Here is a 26,887-nt window from a genome sequence, read left to right on the forward strand (position 1 = left end):
TTAGAAGAATTCTATGGGACTGAGGGATAGTCAAATGAAAGACTATAAATTGGGTATAGAACAAGTAGACCTATAGGTTTAGTTGTCGAGCGATTGGCTACCCATAAAAAATGGATTTCTTTCGATTCCGTTAACAAACAGACTCAAAGAGACACAAGAAGACTCAGGGGAAAAGCTTATTCTACTTTTCTTGCAGATAACCCTACTCTGATTAATTAACACCGAACTTGTATAATTAAAAAAAAAAAAACACCTTTAATCATTAACGATACGAATTTTCTTGATAATTAATCTTGAAATGAACCATAATACAGCTATTTGCCACTTGACCTCTTTAAATATATATATTTATATACATAGATATATATATATATATATATATATATATATATATATATATATATATATATATATATATATATATATATATTATATATATATATATATATATATATATATATATATATATATATATATATATATATATATATATATATATATATATATATATATATATATATATATATATATTTCGTTTTCTACAGATCAACGCGACAACACTAACGAAAATGTAGTACTGGCCTAAATACTTCGTAATTTTTAAATTCTGGTCTTTTAATACATTACAGTCGCATTTCTTTGCTTTTTTCACATTTTATTTTTCTAGATTATTTTTTTATATCTAAAAGTATGGTGTCTCACCATTTGCTCACAAATTTGAGGACAAAACATATAGAATATAATGAGACGTTAAAATTTCAGAGAAAGCATATATGGCCTTGTTTAAGTATAAAATAGGATAAGGATAAAGATCCTCCTGAGCCATTAATGTCGCATAGGGCGTCGAGTCGACGTTTCAGTAGCTGGGTGTTTTTACAGGGACAAAAATCAAAGCTTGTCGCCCAACCCTGCTGCAGCGGGGATCGAACTCTGGTGCTCCGTATTGGCAAGCAGAGCATCAATCCACTGTGCTACAACAGGTTTGTTTAAGCATACAAGTCCTTTTGTGGGGAATTATGGATGAGATGGTGGGTTGAGCGTAAAGAATTGAATGAGTTGCGACAGGAATGGGTGGAAATTTTGGGTTTGATCGAAGTTGGCTGGACAGTACACTGAGGGATGAGTTTTTACTGAGTGTAGAAGAATTAAGACGATTTTTCAGGCTTCCAATGGAGCATAGAAACATATTTCTGTAATGTTTTTCTTTTGGTAGCGTTCATGTCAATTTTGGTTAATTGAAGGAGAACTGAATTTTCCCCTTATAGCCCTAAGGCTTTTAGAGTAATGAAATTAATATTATTAATGTCATTATAAAAAAAAGCCATTTTAATTCACAAGCAACACAAGAAGGTTTCGACTAACATTTCAGAAATAAATTAGTACCAACCTCGTCTTTTTTCAACGTCATGTCTGCTGCTAAAGACTTTCTTGAAGCTCTTTTATTTTTGCTCTGTCTTTTGTACTTATTAAACAGTTCTTCTTCCTTGATTCGTTCTCTCCTCTTCAACTCACTGAAAATGTTCACATCTAGATGGTTCATCTGACGAACTGCCACATGTCCAAACAAGGCAAGGAGACGACTTAGAATTTTAGAGGGTAGAGATAACTGCCCATTTTCATCGCCATAATTTCTGTTAATAATGGAACAAATTTCTCTCAATACGTCATTACAAATCGTGTCAGGAACATCAGCCAGCTAGAGTGTAAAAAGAAGTTACAAAAACGGGAATATCATTTACAGACGAATCCTATTGCATTGTAGATTATTAATATTAAATATCTATTTTTCTTTGAATTTTTTCACTTTTTTGGTGAAACCACCATATAATATGCTGTAAGCGGCACTACTAGTTTGTAATTTTCATCTTCCCGTATTAAATCATCCAAGATCCAGCTCTTATAACTTCATAATTCTCTTAGCTCTTGTCAGTAAGAGCAAAGTCTATGTAAAGAAACAAAAATTGTTAACGTGTCAATTACGTCCTTTAAGTAGCATTCACACGTGTGTCTAGTTAGAGCATGTCCGGACGTCAATATCCAGGTAGTTCCTGTCATGTCCAAAATTTGGTAATCGGCTGCAACAAATTGCAGCTACGCATCCAGTCCTAGAGTTTAGAGCTGCGTGTCTAGGATCATAAATTCTATTAATCAGAATGTCTCTTTTGCGCTATACGAGGTCTATTCAGAAACTAGGGAACGTTTCCGTCTGACGCCACTAGACATGCAGCGATCACGTATGTTTTGGTATGCGCGTGCTCGTCAGCATCCAGCCGGGAGAACGAGAACATCTCCGCACTGCCCGTTTTCCCAATATTCTAATTTAAAATATGCGCTGCAATTTCAAATCCCGCTAGTTATGAAGTGCGGTCCGTAATATGGTTTTTGTTAGCGAAAATCCAATAGAAATTCATTGGCAACTGTGCAAAGTGTATGGCAACGACGTAATGAATGAACGTTCAGTGCAAAAATGGTGTATCCGGTTTAAAAATGGAAGAACCAATGTGCATGATGAAGAGAGGAGTGGACGCCCGAGCATTGTGACAGACGATCTTCTCGCCAAAGTTGATGAGAGGATTCATGGGACTCATTCAAATGGGAGATTTTCCCATATCCACCCTACAGTCCCGACCTAGCACCGAGTGATTTTTACTTGTTCCCGAAGATGAAGAACTGGCTAGCGACACAGCGTTTCGATGACGACGACGAGCTTCGGGCGTGTGTCACTGAGTGGCTGAGATCGCAGGCAGCGGATTTCTATAATGAAGGAATTTCGAAGCCTGTCCACCACTACGATAAGTGGCTTAATTTGTTTGCTGACTGTAGAAAAGTAGCATTTTAGTCACTCTTTCAGATGTATATAATAAAATATTATTCCTGTACCTAGTTTTTGTTTTATAACGAAACGTTCCCTATTTTCTGAATAGCCCTCGTATTTACCATCTGCACTTAAGACCGGTCTTCACATGTATGCCTAACTGAACTTCCATGTTTAAGCAAGTGCATGGCCAGACATCCAAGGGTAGGCATGGTAGTCTAGCTCAACCTGCATGTAAACGCCGCTTTAACTAAGACGGTGAATATATGTCCTATGCATACCAGGCTGTAGCTCTCACGGATGTGGAGTCGGAGTCATGGAGTCAGAGTTTTAGGAAATTTTTGCTGAATGGAATCAGAGTTGCAACTGGTATATTGAAAATGTCTGGAGTCGGAGTTGGATCCGGCGTCACGTATAACTTATAACCAACTCCACAGCCCTGGTATATCTATAGGATGAAGTGGTTAGACCTAAGATGGTCAGAACTCTCATGGGAAGTAATAAAGATAAAGGTGTAAAAATACTAAAGAGTTGCCACCCCTAGTGATTTATCACAGTTTTATTGGTCAAGTTTCATGGCTTCACAGGCAAAGGCTCAGGTTTGGAAGCATTTGCTAGTGAATTTTTCCCAATTGCTCAGGTTATTCAGGAAATGGGAGAAAAACATAATCCAAAAGGTATCGTAATAGTGAAGTAAGTAATAATACATGTGGTAATATTTTCGTTTATCTTCACTGCTTACGTTACCTTACTGATTTTCTTTTTTATTATTCTAAAAAAAACTTTTTTAAGACTAATAAAGTTCGCAAAATACACAGTAAACCATTTCCACCATTACGTTAAAAAAAAAGTCTCAAGAACTACTATTCAGCGAAAAGATCAAAAGATGCAGGCGTCAAAACTCCAAACAGCTTGAACCAGCTAACGGTTCTCCCAACATCCAATATCCCAGGCATCAAGACCAGGTTCAAGAGTAAAAAATGGCAACTTTACAAACATACAGTTACAACAAGATAGGCAATGCAAAAATTGTGGCAAGTGGTAATGTGTGTGGCAATAAGTGGGGTGTAAATATTCTATGGCAACGTCATCAACAACTATTATATCAACATTTCTAAAACTTTCAGTTAAACTACAGATTCATTCGGAGCTTTGCACTCTGTAGGCTGTCATAATCACTGAAATTGACGTGTAAATACATAATAAATAAATTTGGAAAACAAATATTCTCTGAGCATTTCCAGGTAAGTTGCCAGAATCACCACCTAAAAAACTTATTCCAACGCTCAGAAACAGCGACGTGAAATAGTCAGTAGAACTATTTTACCGAACCGGATCCAAGAAGATCGAAGAGACTCGCTTCCGTTTTTGCTTTGGAAAGAATAAGATTATTAAAAAATGTGTAGTTTATTTTATTTTGTATATAAATTATTCTTTTTAATTGTTTTTGTTTAGTATTATTACTGATAACGGTCACTGCATATGTGACCGAAATATCTAGTATTTTTGTGGAATTTATCACGTTCTATTAAAAGGATTTTATCCCTATTTGAACTTTTATTTATCGAGAGCCCTCTTACTTTTGGTACAGATTTTGTTGCTCTTCGATGAATCTTCTCAAGTGCATCAATGTCTTTTTGAAGGTGAGGTCTTATTGTCGTGTGACCATATTCAATGATAAGCCGAAGCAGAGACTTGAAGAGAGTTGAAAAAGCTGAGAATCGTTTAGAATGAAGTTTCTACGAATAAGTCCAACTACTTTAAAAGCTTTGCTCACGATGGATTCGTAGTGGTCGGTGAACTTTAGCTCACTGTCTATTATTACTCCAAGGCCCCGCTAAAAAGATGTTTCTGGTATTAGACTGGTGTTAAAGCTACAGATTGACTTGAAAATTCTGTGGTCCAAGGCAAAGGCGGGAGCTTTTGTTTGTGTTGACCTCCATTTTCCACGTCCTCATCCAATCGGCTATCTTGTTCAAGTCGGTCTGCAGTCCTTGAATATAATTTGACCATTTGATAGGTCTAAAAAGCTTTGTATCGTCAGCATAGACTGCAATATATGTGTTCAGGCAGGTCGTTTACAAAAAGATTGAAGAGCGGGGGCCCGATGACGCTGCCTTGTGGAATGCCGCTAGATATTTTTGTCACAACTTTGTTAATGTGGCCATCTACTTTCACTCTCTGAGTTCTGCCTGCCAGAAGTTTTCCTCTATATCTTTCCCTGTAACTCTATCCCAGTTTAGCACGCTCTCAATCTTCTGCTCATCTTTCTTTAACTCTTTCTTTGCCACTAATTGTGGCCCCGTTCCTATCTTTAACTGGGAAAAGTCCAGATTGACTTTACTATCTCAAATTTTAACATGCCGGTGCAATAGTTTTTTATTATGCCGTCTGGTTGAATCATATACATCTTCGCCAATTTTATCCGTGGTTTCCACTTCACACCTCCTTAGTTCATATTTTAGTGTTTTCTCCACTTTCTTTATATTCCTCTTATTTTCATATGATTTATCACTCAGATAATTCTAGTACAAACCCCTTCTCCTCTTTATTAAAAATATGAGCCTTTTCACTAATATTCTTGCCTATTTAATTTATCAATAAGAAAATAATCAGATCCTTACTTGATAAATAACGGCAACAGCCTGACCTGACATGGGAATATAATATGTATCTTCCATTTTTGTTATACCAGATACTAGAATTTCCTTCAGATTTCTAAACATCAGGTTGTCTTCCTCAAATCTAAAAGAAAAACAAATAAAACCTAAACAAAATGCTTTCCTCATCTTATTCAGTTCAGAAAACAGGCCAAACAATACGTACACGCAGGCTAAATTTTTTCCTTGCCTCTTAGTGCTTTTCAAGCCCCCCCCCCCCTCCCACGGGAGAACTTAAAAAAAATACTGGAACTTAAATAATTATTTTTTAATTCTTTTTATCAGACTTATGCCAGAGCCACGCCACAGTCACATCTGTAGATAAAAAGTCAAAATTTACAAATTATATGTTTTTCTTTTAACCTATACATATTTGTACTACAGAAATGAAAAACTGATACGACAAGAAATTGGTGCATCAACACTAATTTGCTTCCAACTATTGCCTACTAATACAGTGTCTTTGTATATTTTTCCAGATTCATCTCAGAGATAGGGAAACTACTGCTCCAATCTTTAATTTTTTAGCTTCAAAGTATCAGCCTTAAACCTTAACCACGGTTGATTCATCATAAATCTTATGCATGATGATTGAACAGGGTTCACCGTGATAAATTACGAATAGGATACATAATTGGCGATGTAGTTGTCCGTAATTTCGAGTCCCATCCACAAGCATGACTATGTGACTCGGGAATCAATTGAACTTCCATGAAGTAATGACACTAAACTACTATTACTACTACTAACAAATTACTGCATCACCAAACCACCTGAGGTTAACAGAGCTGCACATGCTCCTTCCCAATCTATTCAAAGCTTCCCTCTTTACACCCTCCCAAAAAGTTACAATTTCTCTTAAATCCTTTCTCCACCCATTCGGGGACGACACACTTTTCAATTGGCCCTAAATAGTTGGTCGAAAAGGCTGATTTTTGGCGCAATCTGTCATTTTCATCCGCGGAATGTTTCATAGCAATCTCAATCTTTCTCTCATTACAACCATAGCATTTTTCTGCTTTAGATATGGTCAATCACACGGGTAGGCCTACCCAAAAGAATATGTAGACAATGCTTTTGGAAAAGAGCCGACAAATACTTCTCCGCCTTTCAGAGCGGTCCTGTTTCAGAACAATACTTGACCACTGTAGCTTCTACTATTCTACTCTTGGTTCGCATATTTCTATTCTTTAAACTTTTTGTAACAGTGAAAAAATCTAAAAATCATCACGTGATTCAACTCACTGTTATGTGCTAATAAAGTGCTAATTAATGTGCTAATAAAGTTTCTCCAAAGAGCTAAGATCAGGTTGGTTTTGGTTGGTAAGTCTGATGGTTTTTGTCACTGGATTGTTTTGTGCCCTTAAAATTAGTCTCCGAAGGTGGAGGGCTTAAAAAACTTAGCATAAGGTGTTTTTTGTCTTTTCTTTGTCGATATGTTTATAGTTACAAAATAGTAACATGTGGACAGCTTTAAAGCAGAAATAGAACAGCTTTAAAAGCAGTTTTCAGATAATTTATTTTGTCTGTACAGGGTGTTCTAAAATGTATGGAGAACAAAACATATATGTTTGTTAAATGGAACATTTTGTATATTTATGAATTTTTGGATTCTACAGAAAAATTCTAGACATTTTTCCTGTCTAATGTCCTATATTTATCTTAAACTGTTCACTAGATGTTAGCAAGTGGAAGTCAGTCTATAAGTTCTAACAGTGAAAAATTAAAAGAAACAGTGCACAATGTTTCAAGATTTATTAGAAAGCTTTTAAACCCCAGAATTTGGCTCAGGTTATATTCAATAAATAGTCATTTATTTGAGATCTATTGATATGACATAGGCCAAGGGGGAAGCTCCTTTAAAATTAGTCTCTGAAGGTGGAGGGGGGCTCAAACTTAGCATAATGTGTTTTAGTCTTTTCTTTGTCGATATGTTTATAGTTGCAAAAATAGTAACTAGGACAGTAAAAATTGATAATTTATAATACGAAACTCGTAATTGTTTGCAATAGCTTGTTCTCAGAAAATTGTCTGTCTATATAGACTGTGAAAAATCGGTAAGACGTCTAATTTGTCTGTAACACCTAACACATTTAAAGATCAGGTTGGTTTTGGTTGGTTAGTCAGTTGGTTTTTGTCACACACATTGTATTTAAATGTGGTGACACATTTAAATACAATTTTTATTTTGTAAAATTTTGGCCCCACAAGGTTTAATGTACCAGAAATATTGAAATTAAATAGGGTTGCGTTCAAAGATACAGAGAAACCCACCACAGCGATTTATCTCCATTTCATTCTCTTTTGCATTTGCTTCGATTTGCTATTTGCTTTTCATTTTTTTATCTTTATTTGCGTCATACGGAAAGTTTGATTTGCACTGGTTCTTTTGTCTTTCTATTGTTTTGTTATTCCATTTCTTTTTTCATAAATAGAGTAAAGGAATAAATTGTTATAAATTCATTAAATACATCAATATGTTTTTATTGCACCTCACGAAGCACCTCTTGGCCCAGTACGTTTAGCACTTGATTAGTTCAACACAGGAAACATTATGGACGGAAAATGAACTTTAATTTAGCTGAAGACAAAAACACCTGGTTTTACACAGACTTTTAACGATGTGTTCGAAAACAAAATCGTACCTTTTCCCTAATCCACACTTTTTGCAAAATAATATGATTTTCTGAAATTTGTGTTTTCGTCATAGTTGCTTATTTTCTAAATTTGTAACTCTAATTGTAAAATTCTAAGTTCTTTCGTATCTTAAATTCTAATTCTAAATTCTAGAATTCAAAAACCAAATTCTAGAATTCTTTATGAAATCTTTAATTTGATTGAAGGAGTAATTTTAATTTTCTGAAGTTTGTGCTTTACTAAATTTGAATGCTTGGGAAGAAAAAAAGAAATAATTGTTTAGGAACATTTTCAATTGAAGTTTTGAATACTATACATTAAAATGTTTCAGATTTTTCTAGCATCAATAACCTTTGAGCTATTTTTTTTAATGTTTAACTGTTCTAAATGTCTTTGTCTAGACTGAATTTAACAAATAATTGGCAAAACTAGGTGCTAGAAAAAAATTTTAAGAAAAGAAAATTTAGAGTAAAGAGAAAATAAAAATAATTAGGAAGAGAAAAGACAAAAACATATAATGGAAGAGGAAGAGAAAAAAAATAAGAGAAAAAAAATAATGGAAGAGGAAGAGAAAAACAAATAATTAGGGAAATTTAACAAATTTAACAAATAATTAGGCAAAAACTATGGGTGCTAGAAAAAAAATTTTAAAGAAAAGAAAATTTAGAGGAAAGAGAAAAGAAAATTTACATGCGACAATTGCATTTGGATGTTTTCAAAATACTCCAGTTTATTAGTTTTTCCTTTCCAAGCTAGAATATTAAACAAGCTAGAAGAATATTCAGCTCGTTTCGGGGGGGGGGGCAAGGATGGTTGGTAGTGACTAAGTAAGTGGGGTTTCGCAAAGGTTGATGTTTATTTATACAAGTTAATAAACTTTGGGTTTGTTGTTAATTTCTTTATTTAACAAAACACCTTTCCTACAAAACAGGGTGGAGCAACTAGGATTAAATATATGGAAAAAATAAACTGTATTTGAAGGATAAGATACTTCCTTGACCTGAAAATTGTTTTTCTTAGTATTATAGGGACCAAAGAAAGTTCTCCCAAAGACCGTTAAATTAAAATTTTCTAGATTTACTAGAAATCTAGAAATTTTCTATTTCTAGATTAATAGATAGCTGTCGCTACACGTAGTAATAAAAACGCGATAATAAATCAGCGCTGATCACGGCTCGTGAGTTTATAAACAGAATTAAAACTACGTCTAGGAGAAGGACTTCACCTTTGACAAGGAGCATAGAGACAACAAATTAAAAGGAGTAATAAAAACAAAATGAATTTACCTTAAAGGTGGAGTCAATGAGTCTGACCTAACTCTATCAGGTACTAGCTTCAGTAAGGCTGAACATGTTTCATAAGCAAGGCGGAAATCCTCTTTTCCTCTATCTCCTAGGCCAACACTTATTAGTACATTGATGTTGCTGCTGATAGTTAATTTTTCTGCACTGCAATTCAAGATGACATGTGAATTTAAATTTTAATGGAATATAAAAGTTTTAAATACAAATTAGTAAAAACAAGTTCACGACTCATTAAAACCAACTTCAATACAGTCTCCCCAGAAGGGCTCCATGGCTGGGACACAACCGGGGAGATAAATACCAACACAAAAAAACGATATAATAAATCTACTAATATGCTAAATACCAAAATACAAATAAAATACATGTAATAAATGTAATGCTGTTTATTTGCTTCTCAGTGACACACTAGACATGCATATATCGGCACGCAAATTCACAGATAAAATATCAGCATGCACATGTGTGGATACACAGTAATACAAAACAAATAAATTTAGATGCTAAAATTTTACTTTTCGATGTAAAAAAAAGAAGAACCACTAAAAACTCATCAAAACACAAACCCAAGAGGCCACCACAGCTGCGAACCTCCCCACCCCCGCTCTATTCAGAGCATCACTACTTTCTCTATGTCATCAAAGTCAACACCATTAAGGTACTTTCTGATAACCTCTTCCAACCTCATGCGAGGACGTCCTTTCAAATTGGCTACACCTGAGCCATCAAAAAGCACAAGTTTTTGCAGTATAACCTCCCTTCATCCATTATATTTAAAAAAGAAAGCAAAAAAGAGAAATTTATATATTTCTATCTTTAAAGTAACAGTGGAAGTGCACCCTGATGTTTGAGCTGGCTAAGTAAAAATTAACACAGCCATATGTATATTTAAAAATTAGGAAGAATTAGGGAATTTTTGTTAATGAAAAAACGCCTACATGTGCAGTTATGCAGTGTTGAGTAGTAGCAGGCACTGAATTTAAAAGAAGGAAACGTGGAAGTAAAACTAGCAAAAACTTAGCTAAAACCACATGGCATCAAACAGCTTAAAAATGTGTGACATAGACTACTTTCTTTTTACAGGCGAAAGTCTTGTAAAAACTAACTAATTTGCTTTTCACAGCTCAATGTGGCAACACTGACGAAAATATGGTACTACACCATAAACTTGAGAATTTTAATACAGCCAAAAGTGGGTGGTACTTTAACAAAGGAAACCTTTACCTTTCTTCTTCAGCTTTTAGGGTTTATAACGTTAAGGCTTTTTGGGGTTTCCAGCTTTTTGGGTTTAAGTTTCAACACTTAAATGACAGTGAGGTTATCTTTGAGTATGAAACCTTTACCTTTATTCTTCAGCTTTTGTGTTTTACCGATTTTTTACCGATTGAAGTTTTTGAATCATATTTTGGGGTGTCATATCACATGGACAAAATTTAAAGTATTTTGGGTAAAATATTGTTTATGTAATCAATGGTTCAATTGTAAAAAAAAAATATATATATTTTTACATCAAATTGGCCAAAAATGACGAAGGAAAAAACGGAAAGGAATCAATGGGATTAAGCCAAAGGAAGAAGGGACGACGTTAGGAAGAAAAAGTAGAAAATGTATGATTATTATTGTATATTTTAATTGTATATTAATATTGTCTTTTAATCGTATATTATTATCAATTTGTAAATGTTAACCTTTACCAAGCAAGTTAGGTCTAATATATTTTAACTAGGCATTGGTACCTGACCGTAATCATTGGTCCAAAATAACTACCACATTTTTTTTTTTCAAAATTTAGTCGGAAGCTAAAAATATTCCCAGGGAAGGCAAAAACGAATAAGAATTTTTTTCCCAATTTTTGGGGAGAAACAAAATTTCTTTTGGCACAAAATCTAGAAATTTTTGAATTACAGGGAAGGTTCCGTTGGTTTATCTCGATATTCTTCTTTGCCAAATAGAAAGCAACCCCAACCCCAACTTTGAACAAGCAATAAGCATATTGCAAAAAAAGAAAAAAAAACTCGATGAACCACAAAGACGCCTGAGACCCGCACCATATTCAAGGAGTGGCTTCAAGACCACTCCAACAGACAGGTTTGAACCGCAGTTCCAAAACGTCTGTAAAAGTAAGGATCTGATAAGGTCTAACCCCAAACCATCGGGAACCCATTTTTTTTAGGTGCTGAAGGAATAAAGAGCAGATTATAACCATCCTGAAATGAAATAATTCCCAGAATAACCAGTACGCTTGAACTAAAAACTAAAACCCATTTTAGTTCATATAATGGCAAATTAATTAATTATATTTTTATCTTATACTTTTCATTGCATATTCAAAAAAATAATTTATCACTAACTGGTCAAGGAGCCAGTGTTATTTTATCGGTGGCCGGCGTTTACCCCCCCCCCGCGGAAAATACCCCCCCCCCCAAAAAAAAAAATACTCCCCGTGGAGAATAAGGCTTTCCAAATTTGAGAATTTTATTTGAGTTTTATTTTTTTGATTTCCGTAGGGGGATGGAATTTTGGTACTTGTGTATTATGCGCCACTCACTCAAGTTTACGCTGTGTAAAATTCGAGAACACACCGTTTTTTTTGTCAGTGTCTTCGTTACTTTAGAAATAAATTCGCGCTATAGATTTGCACATTAGGGGGGGGGGGGTAAGCATAACGGGTCTGTATGCAAAATTTGTTTGGTGCAATTACTCTGTATATTAGATAGATAGACAATTAAGTGTATTTTAAAGCCAAATATACGGCCATGAACACAGTAAAATAACATAAATGAATATAGTGAATGGGGGGGGGTGTGGGTTTAACCCCCCCCCCCAAAAAAAATGCCCTCCCCACGAAAAATACCCCCCCCTCCTCTCCTTCGGAAAGTAACCCCGGTGGAAAATACCCCCTCCTTGGAAAATACCCTCCCCCTGTGGAAAATAAGGTTTCTAAATTTGAAACTTTTATTTGAGTTTTTTTTTTATATTTTTTTATCGTTGAAGTCAGAAAATAATTCTTTCTTGGTATATGGCTACTAAAAAATTACAGAAGAATAGCGAGGTATCTGGACACTTTGTTAACTAAAAGAAAACAAAAAAAAAAAAAAAAAAAAAAAAAAAAAAACATCCTAGTATAAAGTAAATGTAATGTTTCATTTAAATGTTTTTTGAACAAACATCAGTACCGACCCGGAAGCATTACGGTTTCTGCCAAAGTGAAATTTATGCAGCCTGGGACTAAACAAGCCCAATCGTTGGGTCAAGCATGTCGGCCCAACACTAGGATATTTGCCTCTGTTAGGAGGCGACCATTTCAAATGCAAGATAATGTAGGTCACTAGCATTGTTGCAATCAGGATGTAATACACTTACTGAGGTATTTCATAGCTCCACCGAGAATCCCTTCCTCCCACCCCACCCCCCAAAAAAATACCTCCTGAAAACGTCTGTATACTTCCCAATAACAACTACTATATGTAAACAATTGGCAAAGCTCATAACTTGCAGCCCTTCCCCCGGGAACTGTGGGGAATCAAGTCATCCTCAAAGACACACTTATTAATATGTCTATATTAATCCCTCCTGAAAACGTCTGTATACTTCCCAATAATCAATAATATATGTAAACAATGGGCATAGTTCATAACTTGCAGCCCTTCCCCCGGGAGCTGCGGAGGATTAAGTCACCCTCAAAGACATATTTATTAAATTTTAGACTATGCTGAACAAAATGGCTATCTCAAAATTTTGATTGGGTGACTTCGGGAAAAAAATTAGCGTGGGAGGGGGCCAAGTTGCCCTCCATTTTTTTGATCACTTAGAAAGGGCACTAGAACTTTTAATTTCCGTTCAAATGAGCCTTGTCCATACTCCTTTTACTTTTTGCTCGTTTTGAGTTTGACTAGGCTATCTATTATAATTTCTGTTAGTTTTGGGTTTCATTTATTTGTTAATGGTGATTTGTGGTAGTTTAACACTTGGAAGATAAGAAAAATAAAATCGTAGAATATAGCAGGTTTTTGTCCGTAAAAACTTAAAGAATTTAGAATGTGTTGGTTCCCAAAGCCAACTATCTTTTCAAAGGATAGCAAAACCTTCTTAAACTTTTCGGTGCCATATGTTTTAGCTTAATATTGATGATTGTGTGCCTAAATTGTTTTTCTTCTTAATTTTTTTTTTTGAATTTGGCACCCGCTACTGCCAAAAATTGCAAAAAATCATATGGAAGCCTTTTCAACACAAATGGATTTATGTTTTTTTTAAGACACTTCTGGTTTGTAAATTCCTCTTTTTTCCGTTCCTTTTCAACAAAGGTATAAAAAAACTCAAATAAAAGTTTTAAATTTAGAAACCTTACTTTCCACAGGGGGGGGGTATTTTCTAGGAGGGTATTTTCCAAGGATGGGGTATTTTCCGCGGGGGTTACTTTCCGAAGGAGGGGAAGGGGATTTTTCGTGGGGGAAGGCATTTTTGGGGGGCGTTAAACACCCCCCCCCCCCATTCACTATATTCATTTATGGTATTTTACTGTGTTCATGGCCGATATTTGGCTTTAAAATACACTTATTTGTCTATCTATCTAATATGCAGAATAATTGTACCCAACGCATTTTGCATGCAGACCCGTGATGCTTACCCCCCCCCCCCTAATGTGCAAATCTATAGCGCAAATTTATTTCTAAGGTATCGAAGAAACTAACAAAAAAAACGGTGTGTTCTTGAATTTTACACAGCGTAAATTTGAGTGAGTAAATTTGAGTGCAGTAATACACAAGTACCAAAATTCCATCCCTCTACGGAGATTAAAAATATAAAACTGAAATAAAATTCTCAAATTTGGAAAGCCTTATTTTCCACGTTTTTTTTTTTTTTGGGGGGGGGGGGTATTTTTCGGGGGGGGGGGTATTTTCCAGGAGGGTATTTTCCGGGGGGGGGGGGCGGGTATTCGCCTAGAACCATGTTATCAAACATGAGAGAAAGGAATCGGTCGACTTATTTGGCTTTAAAATGGGATAAACAATAGCTTTTTCCATACATTAGGACAACTATAGTGAAAAGTTTATGCCAGAAGTGCTTATAAAAATATAAAAGAGCCCATCCAAAGAAAAACGAGAGATTCTGCAATCCACTGTATATGATAATAGTCCTTAAACTGTGGTACGTGTACCCCTTGGAGGTACTCAAAATTTTTTAGGGGGTACGCTGCTGACCAACAAAAAATAAGCAACCCTTTAACTCAAGGACTGGCAATCTTATTTTTGCTACACTTTACTTAGTACCGGTAACTGAGAAGAGGTAGCCAAAATGTTCTGTTGGTAAAAGGGGGTACAGTGTCCAAATAAGTTTGAAAACCACTAGCAAATGGATTCCACCATATCCATTTCCACATGTTGACTTTAGATTCACAAAATAAACAGCTTTTAGACGTTTGTCATGTGGAAGGGTTCTGGAAGTAATTTCTGAATTCTGGCTTTTATAGGGGGTAGAACACTTGCCAATAGACCTTCCCTCAAAGTCCACAGTACATTTGAAACTTATATTATCTTGCAAGAGAAACCATTATTCGTTGTACTCTTTAAACTGCCAATATGCATTCAAAAAGGACGGCCAAATCGAGAATTTGTGAAAACGTCGAAACTTATCTGTCGAACAACAGACAGGAAAAAAACGCAGAATAAACTCTTTTGTCAGGAGATCGGACAAATATTATTTTGCCCCCAGTCACCATAATTCCTCTTTGGAGGGGGGGGATAAATTCCTTTTACCCCCATCGGAAAAACTGAAAAATCTGAAATTTTCAATATAATCCCAGAGGGTGCGGCAAGACAGGGGTATACGTACCAAACTACCCATAAAACTCGTCGCCTTTTAAAAATACCAACTGACATCATACAATCTTTGTAATGAAAATATTAACTTGCTTCACTTAGTCAATTTTGCTCAATGTAGAGCAAAAGTAAAGTTTTTTTTTAGTTTCTGAGTTTTAATTAATTTTGTTTTAGGTTCTTATAAGTAGCTTTACGATTCTGCTGGGTAGTGTCAGTCGAATAGTTTTTTCTGTTTGCTCAAGGATGAACTTGAGTCTCCCCCCTTAACATTTTCCCATGTATTAGGGGGAGGAGGGACTTCTGAGTCGTGATATCTAAACCTAAATTTCTTTCCGTAAACTGTCAAGAAAAGAATCCCTATAAAAATGTCACTCTTGAATTCCAGATGTCTTTAGACCAAGAGATATTCAGACAAGAATGGATTTCAGCACAAAAAAAAACCTTATAAAATTTTCAAACTCACTTTTGATCGAAGCTGGCACATATGACACTTTCGGTCATTAAGGGAGGGTATTTACTGGACCTATATGTATTTGTGGCTAAGGTGCTCAAAGTTTCGATCTGAAGTCTAACCTTTACAAGAGGTTGGAACCTTTACAAAGGGCCAAGGGGTTAGAAAAGGAAATGTTCTTAATCCAAATACAAAAATAGCTATGGAAGTAAATCTTTACAAAGCGGATAACAGCCTTATGAATGAAATTGAAGACAAATTTATTAACTTCCACTACTAATAACTCACTGCAGGACCAAGCCGCTTGACAGCAACACAGCTGCGCACACTCCCCCTCCATCCCAACCCATTTGAAATTTCACTCTTTAACCCCACCCATGAAGTTCCAATTTGCTTTAAATCCCACACCATTTGGGGACGGCCTGCTTTCCGTTTAAAAGTCTTTGACAATCTGACATCTTTCATACGTAAAACGTGCCCCATCTATTCATTGATTTCTTATCCTTTTTTCAAGGGAAAAGAAAATGACCTAACCGTCAAAACAGAATAATAACCATACATCGATGTTGTTTTGCTTAATGACGCTGATTCAGAATTAGGGTAGTTTATAATGGTAGTAGAATGGATATTTATGGTAGTAGACTGATAATGGATATTTAAATGAAAAAGTTAATTGACGTTTTGTTAATTAACTCATGAATTTCTTTTAGTTCAAGGCAAAGACATGATTAGTACCTCTTTGAAATTAAATCCTGGCTAACTTTGGAGTCTAATTTTAATGACATTTTAAAGAAACTTTCCAGAATTATGAATTTTCTTCCCTATTTATTGAAATTAGCTTAAAAGTTGAAACATTTAAGATATAAACTGCACAGAAAGGAAAGATATGTCTTACCATGCAACCATCCTTAAAAGCATTAAAGAGGCTTTCGATTCTATTTCAGTTGTATCTTGAAGTTTCATTGTGAATCTTTCCCATAGAACCTGCAAAAAAGTCAAAATTATCCTTAAGAGCATTAAAGAGGCTTTCGATTCTATTTCAGTTGTATTTGAAGTTTCATTGTGAATCTTTCCCATAGAACCTGTAAAAAAGTCAAAATTATCCTTAAGAGTATTAAAGAGGCTTTCGATTCTATTTCAGTTGTATTTGAAGTTTCATTGTGAATCTTTCCCATAGAACCTGTAAAAAAGTCAAAATTATCCTTAAGAGCATTAAAGAGGCTTTCCATTCTATTTCAGTTGTATTTGAAGTTTCATTGTGAATCTTTCCCATAGAACCTGCAAAAAAGTCAAAATTATCCTTAAGAGCATTAAAGAGGCTTTTGATTCTATTTCAGTTGTATTTGAAGTTTCATTGTGAATCTTTCCCATAGAACCTGTAAAAAAGTCAAAATAATAATTAAATGAAAAAGAAAACTTTTTCGCATGCTGACCTATGGTCTGCGGTGCGCAGGTACCCATCTCCTAATTTGATGCCTTTGGTCGTGAGTGCAATGCATGGTTGGGGGCAAATCATCCTACGCTTTCCGTGTTTTTCCCCCGATTTCTCCAGGTACCCATTTAGAGGTGATTCGAATCTGATTGAGCTTACAGTCTCACCATAGATACCCGTTCCAACCCGAATAGCCAGCGGTACCAGGATTCAAACCCCTCACCTCGGGATTTCAAGTCTGGAGCGCTAACCAGTCATCTGGGACAGCTCAAGAATGATACCGTGCTCTGCTATTTGAACCTACTTTACCATTCTATGTCTTTCGGCAACAATGTAATAGCATTATACACAATAAACTATTTTCACTGATATAGTTTTTTTGCAATTATAGCGAGCTTCTTCATAAACGTTCATAGCCTGCAAATCATATTTCGGTTTTCCAGTCTTTAACTGTTATTTTTAAATGCTGCTTGTAGCGATTATATCAGCTTAAAAGTTTGACAATATCTAGGCAGCACAAACGATTTCATCAGGGTGGGGGGGGGGTAAAAAATAGGCAACTTCTATGACAAAAATATTAAATTATAGAAGAAATTGTAAACATCTTAAGTATTAAGATGGAAAACAATTGCCAAGGATACCAAGTTCAAATTGATTGAAAGTAAAAAAAAAAAAAAAACACTTTAAAAATAGTTCTAAAAATCACCTGGTTATTACTTTATTTTTTCACTGTTTCCAGCTTGGTAGTTATTTCATTGGTCAAAATAACGTACGTAAAAACTGCAAACTCTAGCTGATAAAATGTGTTTTAATATCACAGCGAGTTTACAAGCAGTGGCAGCATTAGCGTTCGTCGGATCTCTTTCAAAAATTGAGTGCGAATGAATATAAAATAGTTTTATTTATACAAGCAATCATAGTTTAGAATAAAGATTCCAATTAAATGGGGCTAGTACTTACAACGAAAACAAGAAAGACACGAGACTATAACTTATTGAACACTGACATATAAAGAGGACGTTTTGAAAAGACGTTCGTGAAGGGACGGTATTTGTAGGACAGATAATGCCGATTCATAACTTAAATATACGTCTGAAAGAGTAACTTAAAAGGGTCTTTTTTGTAGTGACTCAAGTTCATCGCTTAGGTAACTTGCGTCGTTGACTTGAGGGCCCCATACAGGGCAAGCATACTGGAGAATTAGTCGGATGTACGTAAGACAAGCTGTCTTAAGTTGGGTGAATAAGTTGGTGAAATGAGGGATAATCTTTAAATAACGAATAAAATACAGCGTAAATAAATTACGATATTTTCCGCTTTAATATCTTAGCGAGTTTAAAAGCAGTGGCGGCATTAGGATTTTTCAGATCTCTTTCAAAAACTGAGTGCAACTGAAATGGAGGATCCACCTTAAAATAAAGAGTTAAATTCTGCACAAAGGATATACGAAGGAATTCTGACGCCAAAGATACGTTAGTTTGAAGTAAAAGTCTACAGTCATTACTTCTAGGTAGTTTAGAACAAAATAATTAAAAATAAATAAAAATAAATAAAAAATTAAAATTTTGTTGAATATGAAAATTTGGTTGCCATGTTACCTTTGTAGGAAGAAAGATCAGAAAATGTCAATAAATTATCATCAGTTGTCGGCAGTTTTTGGGGTAGTCGTTAGATAAGGCACTGAAACACTCACTTTTGGGGCAATTAAAAAAGATGGTAATATAGTTCATATAGAAATTGTTTTTTTTCCTTGCGCTTTTACTAGGAATTAAGCTATCTTGAATTTTACCGTTCTAAACAGCCTTATTTAAAGTAAAAACAATGTTTATAGGTGTCCGTAACAATCCAATACATTAAAATAAAAATGGCGTTTTATACACCTAACGCCATGAGTACGGTATACTATTTTATACAGCTATATAAGATTTTATATTTCATTTATATATAGGAGAATATTAAAGATTCATTGAGCTCAGAGGATAACTAATTAGTCATTGCAAGATGCGACGAGACAACCGCTTGTGAATAGCGCCAACAGAGTTCGAAGGTAGAAGTATCTACGAAATGTTCGACATATAAGCGACCAAAGCTGCCATCCCTATGTTGCAATGCAACATCAGTGGCATACAGCGGGCACAAGTTGAAGCAGAATGCCCCGGAATACACTAAAACACAACAATTAGACGGATCTGAACAGCATTAATACCTACATCTAACCAGAATGGAAGGACGTCATAGATGCAGAACCTTATGAGATGTCAGGGGGTTCTTCCTTGATACTCTGAGTATATCTGGTGGTACAAATAAAACTAAGGTCTTAGGTACAGCGGATATTATTAGTGGATATTCATGCTATCAGTAGGTTTTAAAAGTAATAATTTTGACCGAATCAGTGTCCCATTTAAAATTCCAATTATAGAAAAAGCCTCACACTTTTTAAAATTTTATTTTCAAAAACTTTGACCAATTTAGGGATGATATGCCACACATCTACTCAATTATCGCTTGCAAAACCATCTGACAGCCAGAATACACATAGCCAAAGTGAGCTGAAATGCCATTGAAATTGTCTTGAACAATCAACAGAGGCACAGATTAAGGGGAGAGAAAAAAGGAGGAGAGGGTTGACATTTGCCCCAATATTCCGTCCCCCCCCTGAGTTTTGATAATATCCTTACTTTGGTATTCTCATTGAAATAAACCTTTCCCCCCTCCCAATTTTTCATGAATTGGCATCTCTAGCAATCAGCCTGCACTAAGACAGAATGTAATCAGATCAATTTTGTTATTCCAAAATTATTACTATAACCTGTTATGATATTATTAATTCAAAATACTTTTATAATATAATTGTAAACTACATAATTATGACTGCGTTATTTTGGTATGAGCATTTACTGCACTAAGACAGTGCATACTGCACTACTTCACTAAATGTATACTGCACTAAGACAGTATGTAATCAGAACAATTTTCTTATTCCAAAATTATTACTATAACCTGTTATGAAATTATTAATTCAAAATACTTTTATAATATAATTGTAAACTACATAATTATGATTGCGTTATTTTGGTATGAGCATTTTACATAGTTTTATTTTTAGGGTGTTTATTTTTAAGAATAGATAATAGGTATCATCATGTAATTGTTATAAAATATAATGTGAACAAAACTGTCACAAAATAATTTCATAGTATTTTAATTAAAAGAAATAAAATACAAAAGTGATCTTTGTGTACAAAAAAAAGGAGAAATTTAATAAACAAAACTAGTCTATGCAATCAAATGTTATATTTGAAGAATGGATTTAAGGTTAGAAATACCAGGAAGTCAGAAAAAGATATACTGTCTATCTCAAACAAACTTTGATGGGGGTGGGGGTGGTGGGGTGCAAAATATGCAACCCCTTCCCTGATAAGGCCCTGGCTATCAACCCTAAATTGATTAGTCTATGTTTGGATATCTAGTGGCTATCTCAAACCACCTTAGACAATGTATAGTTTTCAACTTCGAACTTCAAAAGCAAAAAAAAGTGAAATTCTAACTGCCCCCAACTTCTATCTGCATGGAATGTGGTTTTATTTTGAATTCCCGAGATGATAGAGGAACTGGGGAAACAAAAGAAGCGAAAGGAAGATCCAGAAATATTAATATAAGATTTAGCAATAATCACTAACCTGTATACACTCCTTATTGAGGTCTCCAGTTTTTACAAATTCCGAAACAAGTTCTTCTAAGGATGTCAACTGCCCCCAACTTCTATCTGCATGGAATGTGGTTTTATTTTGAATTCCCGAGATGATAGAGGAACTGGAGAAACAAAAGAAGCGAAAGGAAGATCCAGAAATATTAATATAAGATTTAGCAATAATCACTAACCTGTATACACTCCTTATTGAGGTCTCCAGTTTTTACAAATTCCGAAACAAGTTCTTCTAAGGATGTCAATTCTCCTATGGAAGCACCATTTACCAGCGTTGTCAAATTCTTCACAATTTGAACTGCTGATACCCTAAAATGACATCTTGTATGTAAAAAGATATTGGATTGTTAAGGTTTTTTATTGCAACTAAATTCTAATTTACCTTACTTCCGGTAACACTTCGTATTTTTACTATAGATATTTATTTACGTAATTCACTTCTTCGTCAAACCGTGTAACAAATTCTTTAATATATTTTTTATAGAACAAAGGCACTGAAAAAGCACATTTGGCAGAAAGATAAAACAAAACCAAGGCCGTATTCAGGGGTGGGTTTAAGGGTTTGAACCCCCCTCCCCCCCCCCCCCGAAAAAAAAAACATAAAAAACACATCGAAAATATGTTTTCATGCATTTTATTACGTTTTTACAAGTTTTTTGTAACCTCCCCCTCCCCCCGAAAAACTCCTATCCCGAATGAAAATCCTGGATACGGCCCTGAAAACAACACTGCTTTGTCATTTAAAACAGGCAAATTTCCGCTAATTTTCTACGTTTCCGTTATAGCTTCTTTTATTTTCTTCACAGCAAGAACATTTTTGTTATAAGAACGTTTTAATATAAGAACGAAAAATAAGAGTAGAGGGAATATGAAAATTTCCCAGATAAGTTTTTTTCGCCATTCCCAACACCGAAGGCGTAGCTGACATTTCTAAAATTTCACACGATTGCGAAAATAAGACCTTCGAATATTTTGAGACTTTTTTTCATGATTTTTCATAAAAACCTGAAGGTAATCAGAAGCCACCAAAAATGTAATTTTTCATCACGTATAGACTACATGACCTACTAATTTACGAAAATGAAACTGCATCGTTATGATACATACTTTAATATCTAGGTCTTTATGAAAAATTATTGAAAAAAAGTCTCAAAAAATTCGAAGGCCTTATTTTCGCAGTCGTGTGAAATATTAGAAATGTCAGGTACGCCTTTAGTGCTGGGAATGGCGAAAAAACTTATCTGGGAAATTACTCTTATTTTTTACCCTCTACTCTTATTTTTCGTTCTTGTATTATCAGAATGTATCAGAATGATGCAGCTACATTTTCGTAAATTAGTAGGTCATATAGTCTACACGTGATGAAAAATTACATTTTTGGCAGCTTCTGATTACCTTCAGGTTCATGTTACCACTGAAAAAAAGCACGATTTTGCGACAAGCCTATCGATTTAGCTTGGACCGAAAGTTTCATTAATTTCGGATATATCCATTCAGCAAGGCGAAGCTACGGTGTTACTAAGATTTTTTTTTTCTTAAATGATCTAAACTTTGTGGACTAATAGGGAAATTTTCTTGTTTTATTTTATTTTTTTCGACGTTTTTTTCAATGTGTTGTACATCTGAACAAAAGATAAAAAGTAAAAAAGAAATGTAAGTTGGTAGATGGATAAAGCATCGGACGGGAAAAACGGAAAAAAAAATCGCAGAACGGGAAAACATTTACATTCGAATAACTAGCTCTAGGAGCCTCAACAATGAGCGAACAAAATTGTTTTGTAGAACTTCAATAGCGTTGCACAAGGAGTCAATATTGGAGACCTGAAAATCGTTGAAGTTTTTCCGCAAGGTAGGGCTCTTCCGCAAAAAGGAAAGTTTGGGCAACTGTTCTTCCGGTTTTTTCACACAATAGATAAAAAAAACAGGCAGCTGAGCGATTTCAAATCGCGGAAATTTGAGGAGGAGGGAATTTAGTTTCAAAATCAGGGGGGCAGTTTTATTTTTGTTTCAGTTTTTCAATGAAAATGCCCAAAAAAATTCTCAAAGTTTATGGGGAGATATCTTGGAAGAGGGAGACAAATGCCCCTTCCGCATCCCCATAAATTGACGCCACTGATGTAGCTGAATAATGCACAATCATACATAATTTTTGTTGTATAATTAATTATAATAGTACGAATGAATTAGTCACAACTAGTTATAATTAGTATAACTATATTACGGCTCACAAAAAAAGAGTTTTTTTAAATATACTTTGATAAAGCTAGTCATTTAGGTGGGGGCACTGAAGCATTTTCGCACCAATCACAGTGAATCTCCCCTGCCTTTTTGAATTTAATAAAAACCTACAAAAAGTAGAAAAAGACCCATCAGAAGACTGTTAGTTGCACAAATTGATCGGTCTTCATGAAAAGTAGTAGATACACCCTTTCGTATCTAGTATGAAAAGTAGTTATTTAGTTCTTTACATTTACTCGTAGATATGCCCTTATTCGCCATTTATTCGCAGATACGCCCTTTCGTACCAAGCATGAAAATTAGTTATATAGTTCTTTTCATTTATTCAAACAGAAAGAACTTCAAATGGATAGTAATGTTGACACAAATAAAAACGACAAAAATTCAAGATACAAAGGAGAAAGAGAAACACGTGCGTACAATTTCTCCTCAGCAAAGTTGCCACAGATTTAGTATTGTTAGCTCTTTCAATAATACTATCCAGTATGATACAAGTTTGATCTCAGCCTATATTGCCACTTTTAAGAATAAAAACTCACTACCCCAGTGTGTCTCTCTGCGAAATAAATAGAATTAGTAGGAGTCTAAGGTATTTTATTTACATACTCCGTACTAACGAATGGAGGAGGGGCACTCTGAGAGAACTGCAAAATTCAAACGCAAATCAATTTTGTTAAGTATTTGGGGGGGGGGGGAGGTAAGCCGTTTCCAAATTGAGCAAAAATTCCCAGACCCATGGGATTTAGAAGCAAGGAAGCATCTAGTCTGGCACCTCAATAGGGATGATTTTGTTTCAGTTTAAATTTATGTCACATCTGAGACAAACAGTTTTGCCAACAGGGTACAACTGTACCGTTTTTGGTACAATTTAGAGGTCCTGGTACAATGCGGTACAATGGGACAGTTTTTGGTACAATCAAATTTATTGGTTTTGCTTGCTCTTTTATACTTGGATATCTCTTGCAAGTTTTATTTCACCGAAAATTGTATTCTTGTTGCGGCATATTTTTTACCTGCTGTTCAGATGGTACAAATTAGTCACTTGCGGTACAGTTTAGTCAGAGAACTGACACAGTTTATTTCAAAGCGTTGGCAACGCTGCTTGGCATTGTCAACGCTTACGGACAAAATTTTCTCCGTAATATTACATATTGCTAATAATTGAGAAGTGCCTGAGTTGTCAAAGCCCTTTGGTTCTCAGTTTTATAGATTATGAGCAAGCGTTCGATTCTGTTGATAAAAGAGCTTTAGTAAAGGTTTTATCCTTGTATGGTATACCAGACAAATACATTAAAGTGATTAGTGCTACGTACGAGAATAACACTGCTAAGGTTAAGGTATGAAATGAGGTTAGCAGCTGGTTTTGTATTAAGTCAGGAGTTAGGCATGGTTGTGTTCTCTCCCCCTTTATATGGAATATTTTGATGGACTTTGTTCTAAGGAGCACAGGAAAGGCAATGGGAGAGCACGTATTAAATGGGGAGGAAAAAGTCTCCTGGACTTAGATTATGCTGATGATTTAAGCATCCTAGATGAAAGTGTGAGCAAAATGAATAAAGTTTTAGAGGTTCTGCGAACTCAGGGTGCTAGAATAGGTTTGAAAATTAATGTTAAGAAGACTAAGTCACTAAGGCTAGGAATAAGTGAAGATGAAAAGGCGACATTGGGTAACGAGAAGATTGATCAGATAGGCAGTTCCACTTACCTTGGTAGTATTGTTAGTGAAGGTGGTGGGAGCTGTGAATATGTTAAAAGTAGAATAGCTAAGGCTCAGAGTGTTCTTTCACAGTTAAGAGATGTTTGGAAGAATAGGAAGATAAGTCTGCAAACCAAGATTAGAATATTGGAAGTTACAATGATGACAGTGGTCAAATATGGCTCTGAAGCATGGGCGCTCCGAAAAGTGGACGAAGATTTGCTAGATGTTTTCCAGAGAAATTGCTTAAGGATTGTTCCGGGTACCCGGCTGACTGACCGTATAAGTAACAACACCATAGTTCTACATATAGTGGAAGCCATACGGTTCCAGTTTTTTATTATTATTAATTAAAAAAAACTTTCTGAAAAAAGATATATTAAGATAAAAATAAATAATACTTTGAACTTAACCTTAGCAGATGCAAAAGACTGTAAAAATCAAAAATCAAAACGACCAGAAATTACTATTAAATAAATGAAACCCAAAACGAACAGAAATTAAATAAACAATCATAGCAAAAAACATACAACAAGTAATAATAAAAATGAATATATTGATCTTAAAGCGAGTAATGCTTAGATTGAATATGAAAATATAGCTTGAAACGAAAAAAAATAATTTGCTATTAAAGGGTAAATGAAACTTAAAACGAAGAGAAATGAAATAAACAATCAATGCGAACAAACATACAATATATATTAATGTAAATGAATACATAAATTATAAAACGAGTGAAAATTAAATTGAATGTTCAAATCAAGTTTGAATCGAATAAAAATAACTACAGACAAGAGTTTGGGTATCGTCTCACTGCAGAAGCCTAAAACCTACTGCGTCATTGGCGCTTTACTGAAAACAATTCTTTGGAATATTTTCACTTTTGTAACTTTAAGAAATCAAAAATTAATTAAGATTTTAGGGAATAAATATCAGCATTTGTATATTAAATTGATAATGCACATTTTTTTTCAGTAAACTCATTTAAATTTTTTTCAGTAAAGTACAAATTATATTCTGGCTTTTAGAAAGCATAGGGGTTTTGAACCCTACTCACATTAATTTATGCTCGTTTTGAGTTTGAATCTAATATTAGTAGATAGTATCTATTGACTTCTGCTGCCTGTATAGCAATTCCTATGTTGTTTGCTTACGGTACGCTCCCTGATAGCTTTCCAAGGCATAGTCTACAGCCAGCGGCCATTTGTCGGTGTATAATGTCCTCAAACAGGTTTTTTTCTGTTTTTGTTGTAAAATACACAATGAATATAGGCCATGACTTCACATACACATTCTTAAAACTACACGTGATTAAACACGTTATAAAACTACGTGCTATTTGCTTGCCTGTATAGCAATTTCTATGTTATTTGCTTGCCTGTATAGGACCATGTTATTTGCTTGCCTGTATAGGACCATGCTATTTGCTTGCCTGTATAGGAATTCCCATGTTATTTGCTTGCCTGATGAAGGACAAGTTTTTCTGACGCAATTTACCAGATTTGCAATTTACAGACCAGATTTCTAGTTCATATATTTTTGATAACTTGATAGGTGATTTGAATAAAAGGAATTCAAATATTTTGTCTATGAAATAGAAGCTAACTCAATTTGTGAAAAGGTATTCCATTTACACAACTCTGATCTGATTGAATTGTCGCCGACAATGAGATTTAATCCCTGCTAAGCCTATTGTTATTGCGAAAGGGTTACCCAATTTACTTCTTAGTGTTAAATGACAGATTTCCAAATACGATCATTTTGAAAAGCAGACAAAAAAATTGGAAATTATAATCAGAATTATTTGATTATCTTTTAAAAAGGGTAATGAGATATGTGATCTGTATAATACACAAGTGATGTTTGATAAGTATTGTCAATTTAAAATAGGATCTAACGTTCCCTTTGTTCCCTCATTTCTGAAGGGCAGGAGATAACTTAATTTACTTAGACAATGAACGATATTAATTAATGTTTTGAAAAATAGGAATGTGAATGATTCTAATTAGTGATTGGATTGTATCAGTGGAGAAATAAAGGATTAAACTGATTAACAGTTAAGGTAACCCCAAAGGAGCTGTTAACTGAGGTAATTTGTTATAAATTTGAAAAATACCTAACGACGAATC

General features: G+C 34.7%; 1 protein-coding gene across 5 annotated transcripts in view; it reads right to left on the reverse strand.

Annotated features, from left to right (window-relative positions):
• The window catches only part of Cap-D2 (CAP-D2 condensin subunit), a 215,665-nt gene that overhangs the window by 51,082 nt on the left and 137,696 nt on the right, over window positions 1-26,887 (reverse strand). For all 5 annotated transcript variants that reach the window (XM_089108481.1, XM_089108484.1, XM_089108483.1 and 2 more), the window contains exons 10-14: window positions 21,001-21,133; window positions 16,582-16,670; window positions 9,399-9,560; window positions 5,440-5,560; window positions 1,388-1,696 (exon numbers count right to left, since the gene is read on the reverse strand). In XM_089108481.1, coding sequence (XP_088964607.1) covers window positions 1,388-1,696; window positions 5,440-5,560; window positions 9,399-9,560; window positions 16,582-16,670; window positions 21,001-21,133 — 814 coding nt within the window. The remainder of the gene's footprint in view (window positions 1-1,387; window positions 1,697-5,439; window positions 5,561-9,398; window positions 9,561-16,581; window positions 16,671-21,000; window positions 21,134-26,887) is intronic.

This window comes from Artemia sp. Qi Xiang Cuo, chromosome 3 (assembly GCF_049724085.1).
Source record: "Artemia sp. Qi Xiang Cuo chromosome 3, ASM4972408v1, whole genome shotgun sequence".
Classification (NCBI taxonomy): Eukaryota; Metazoa; Arthropoda; class Branchiopoda; order Anostraca; family Artemiidae; genus Artemia; species Artemia sp. Qi Xiang Cuo.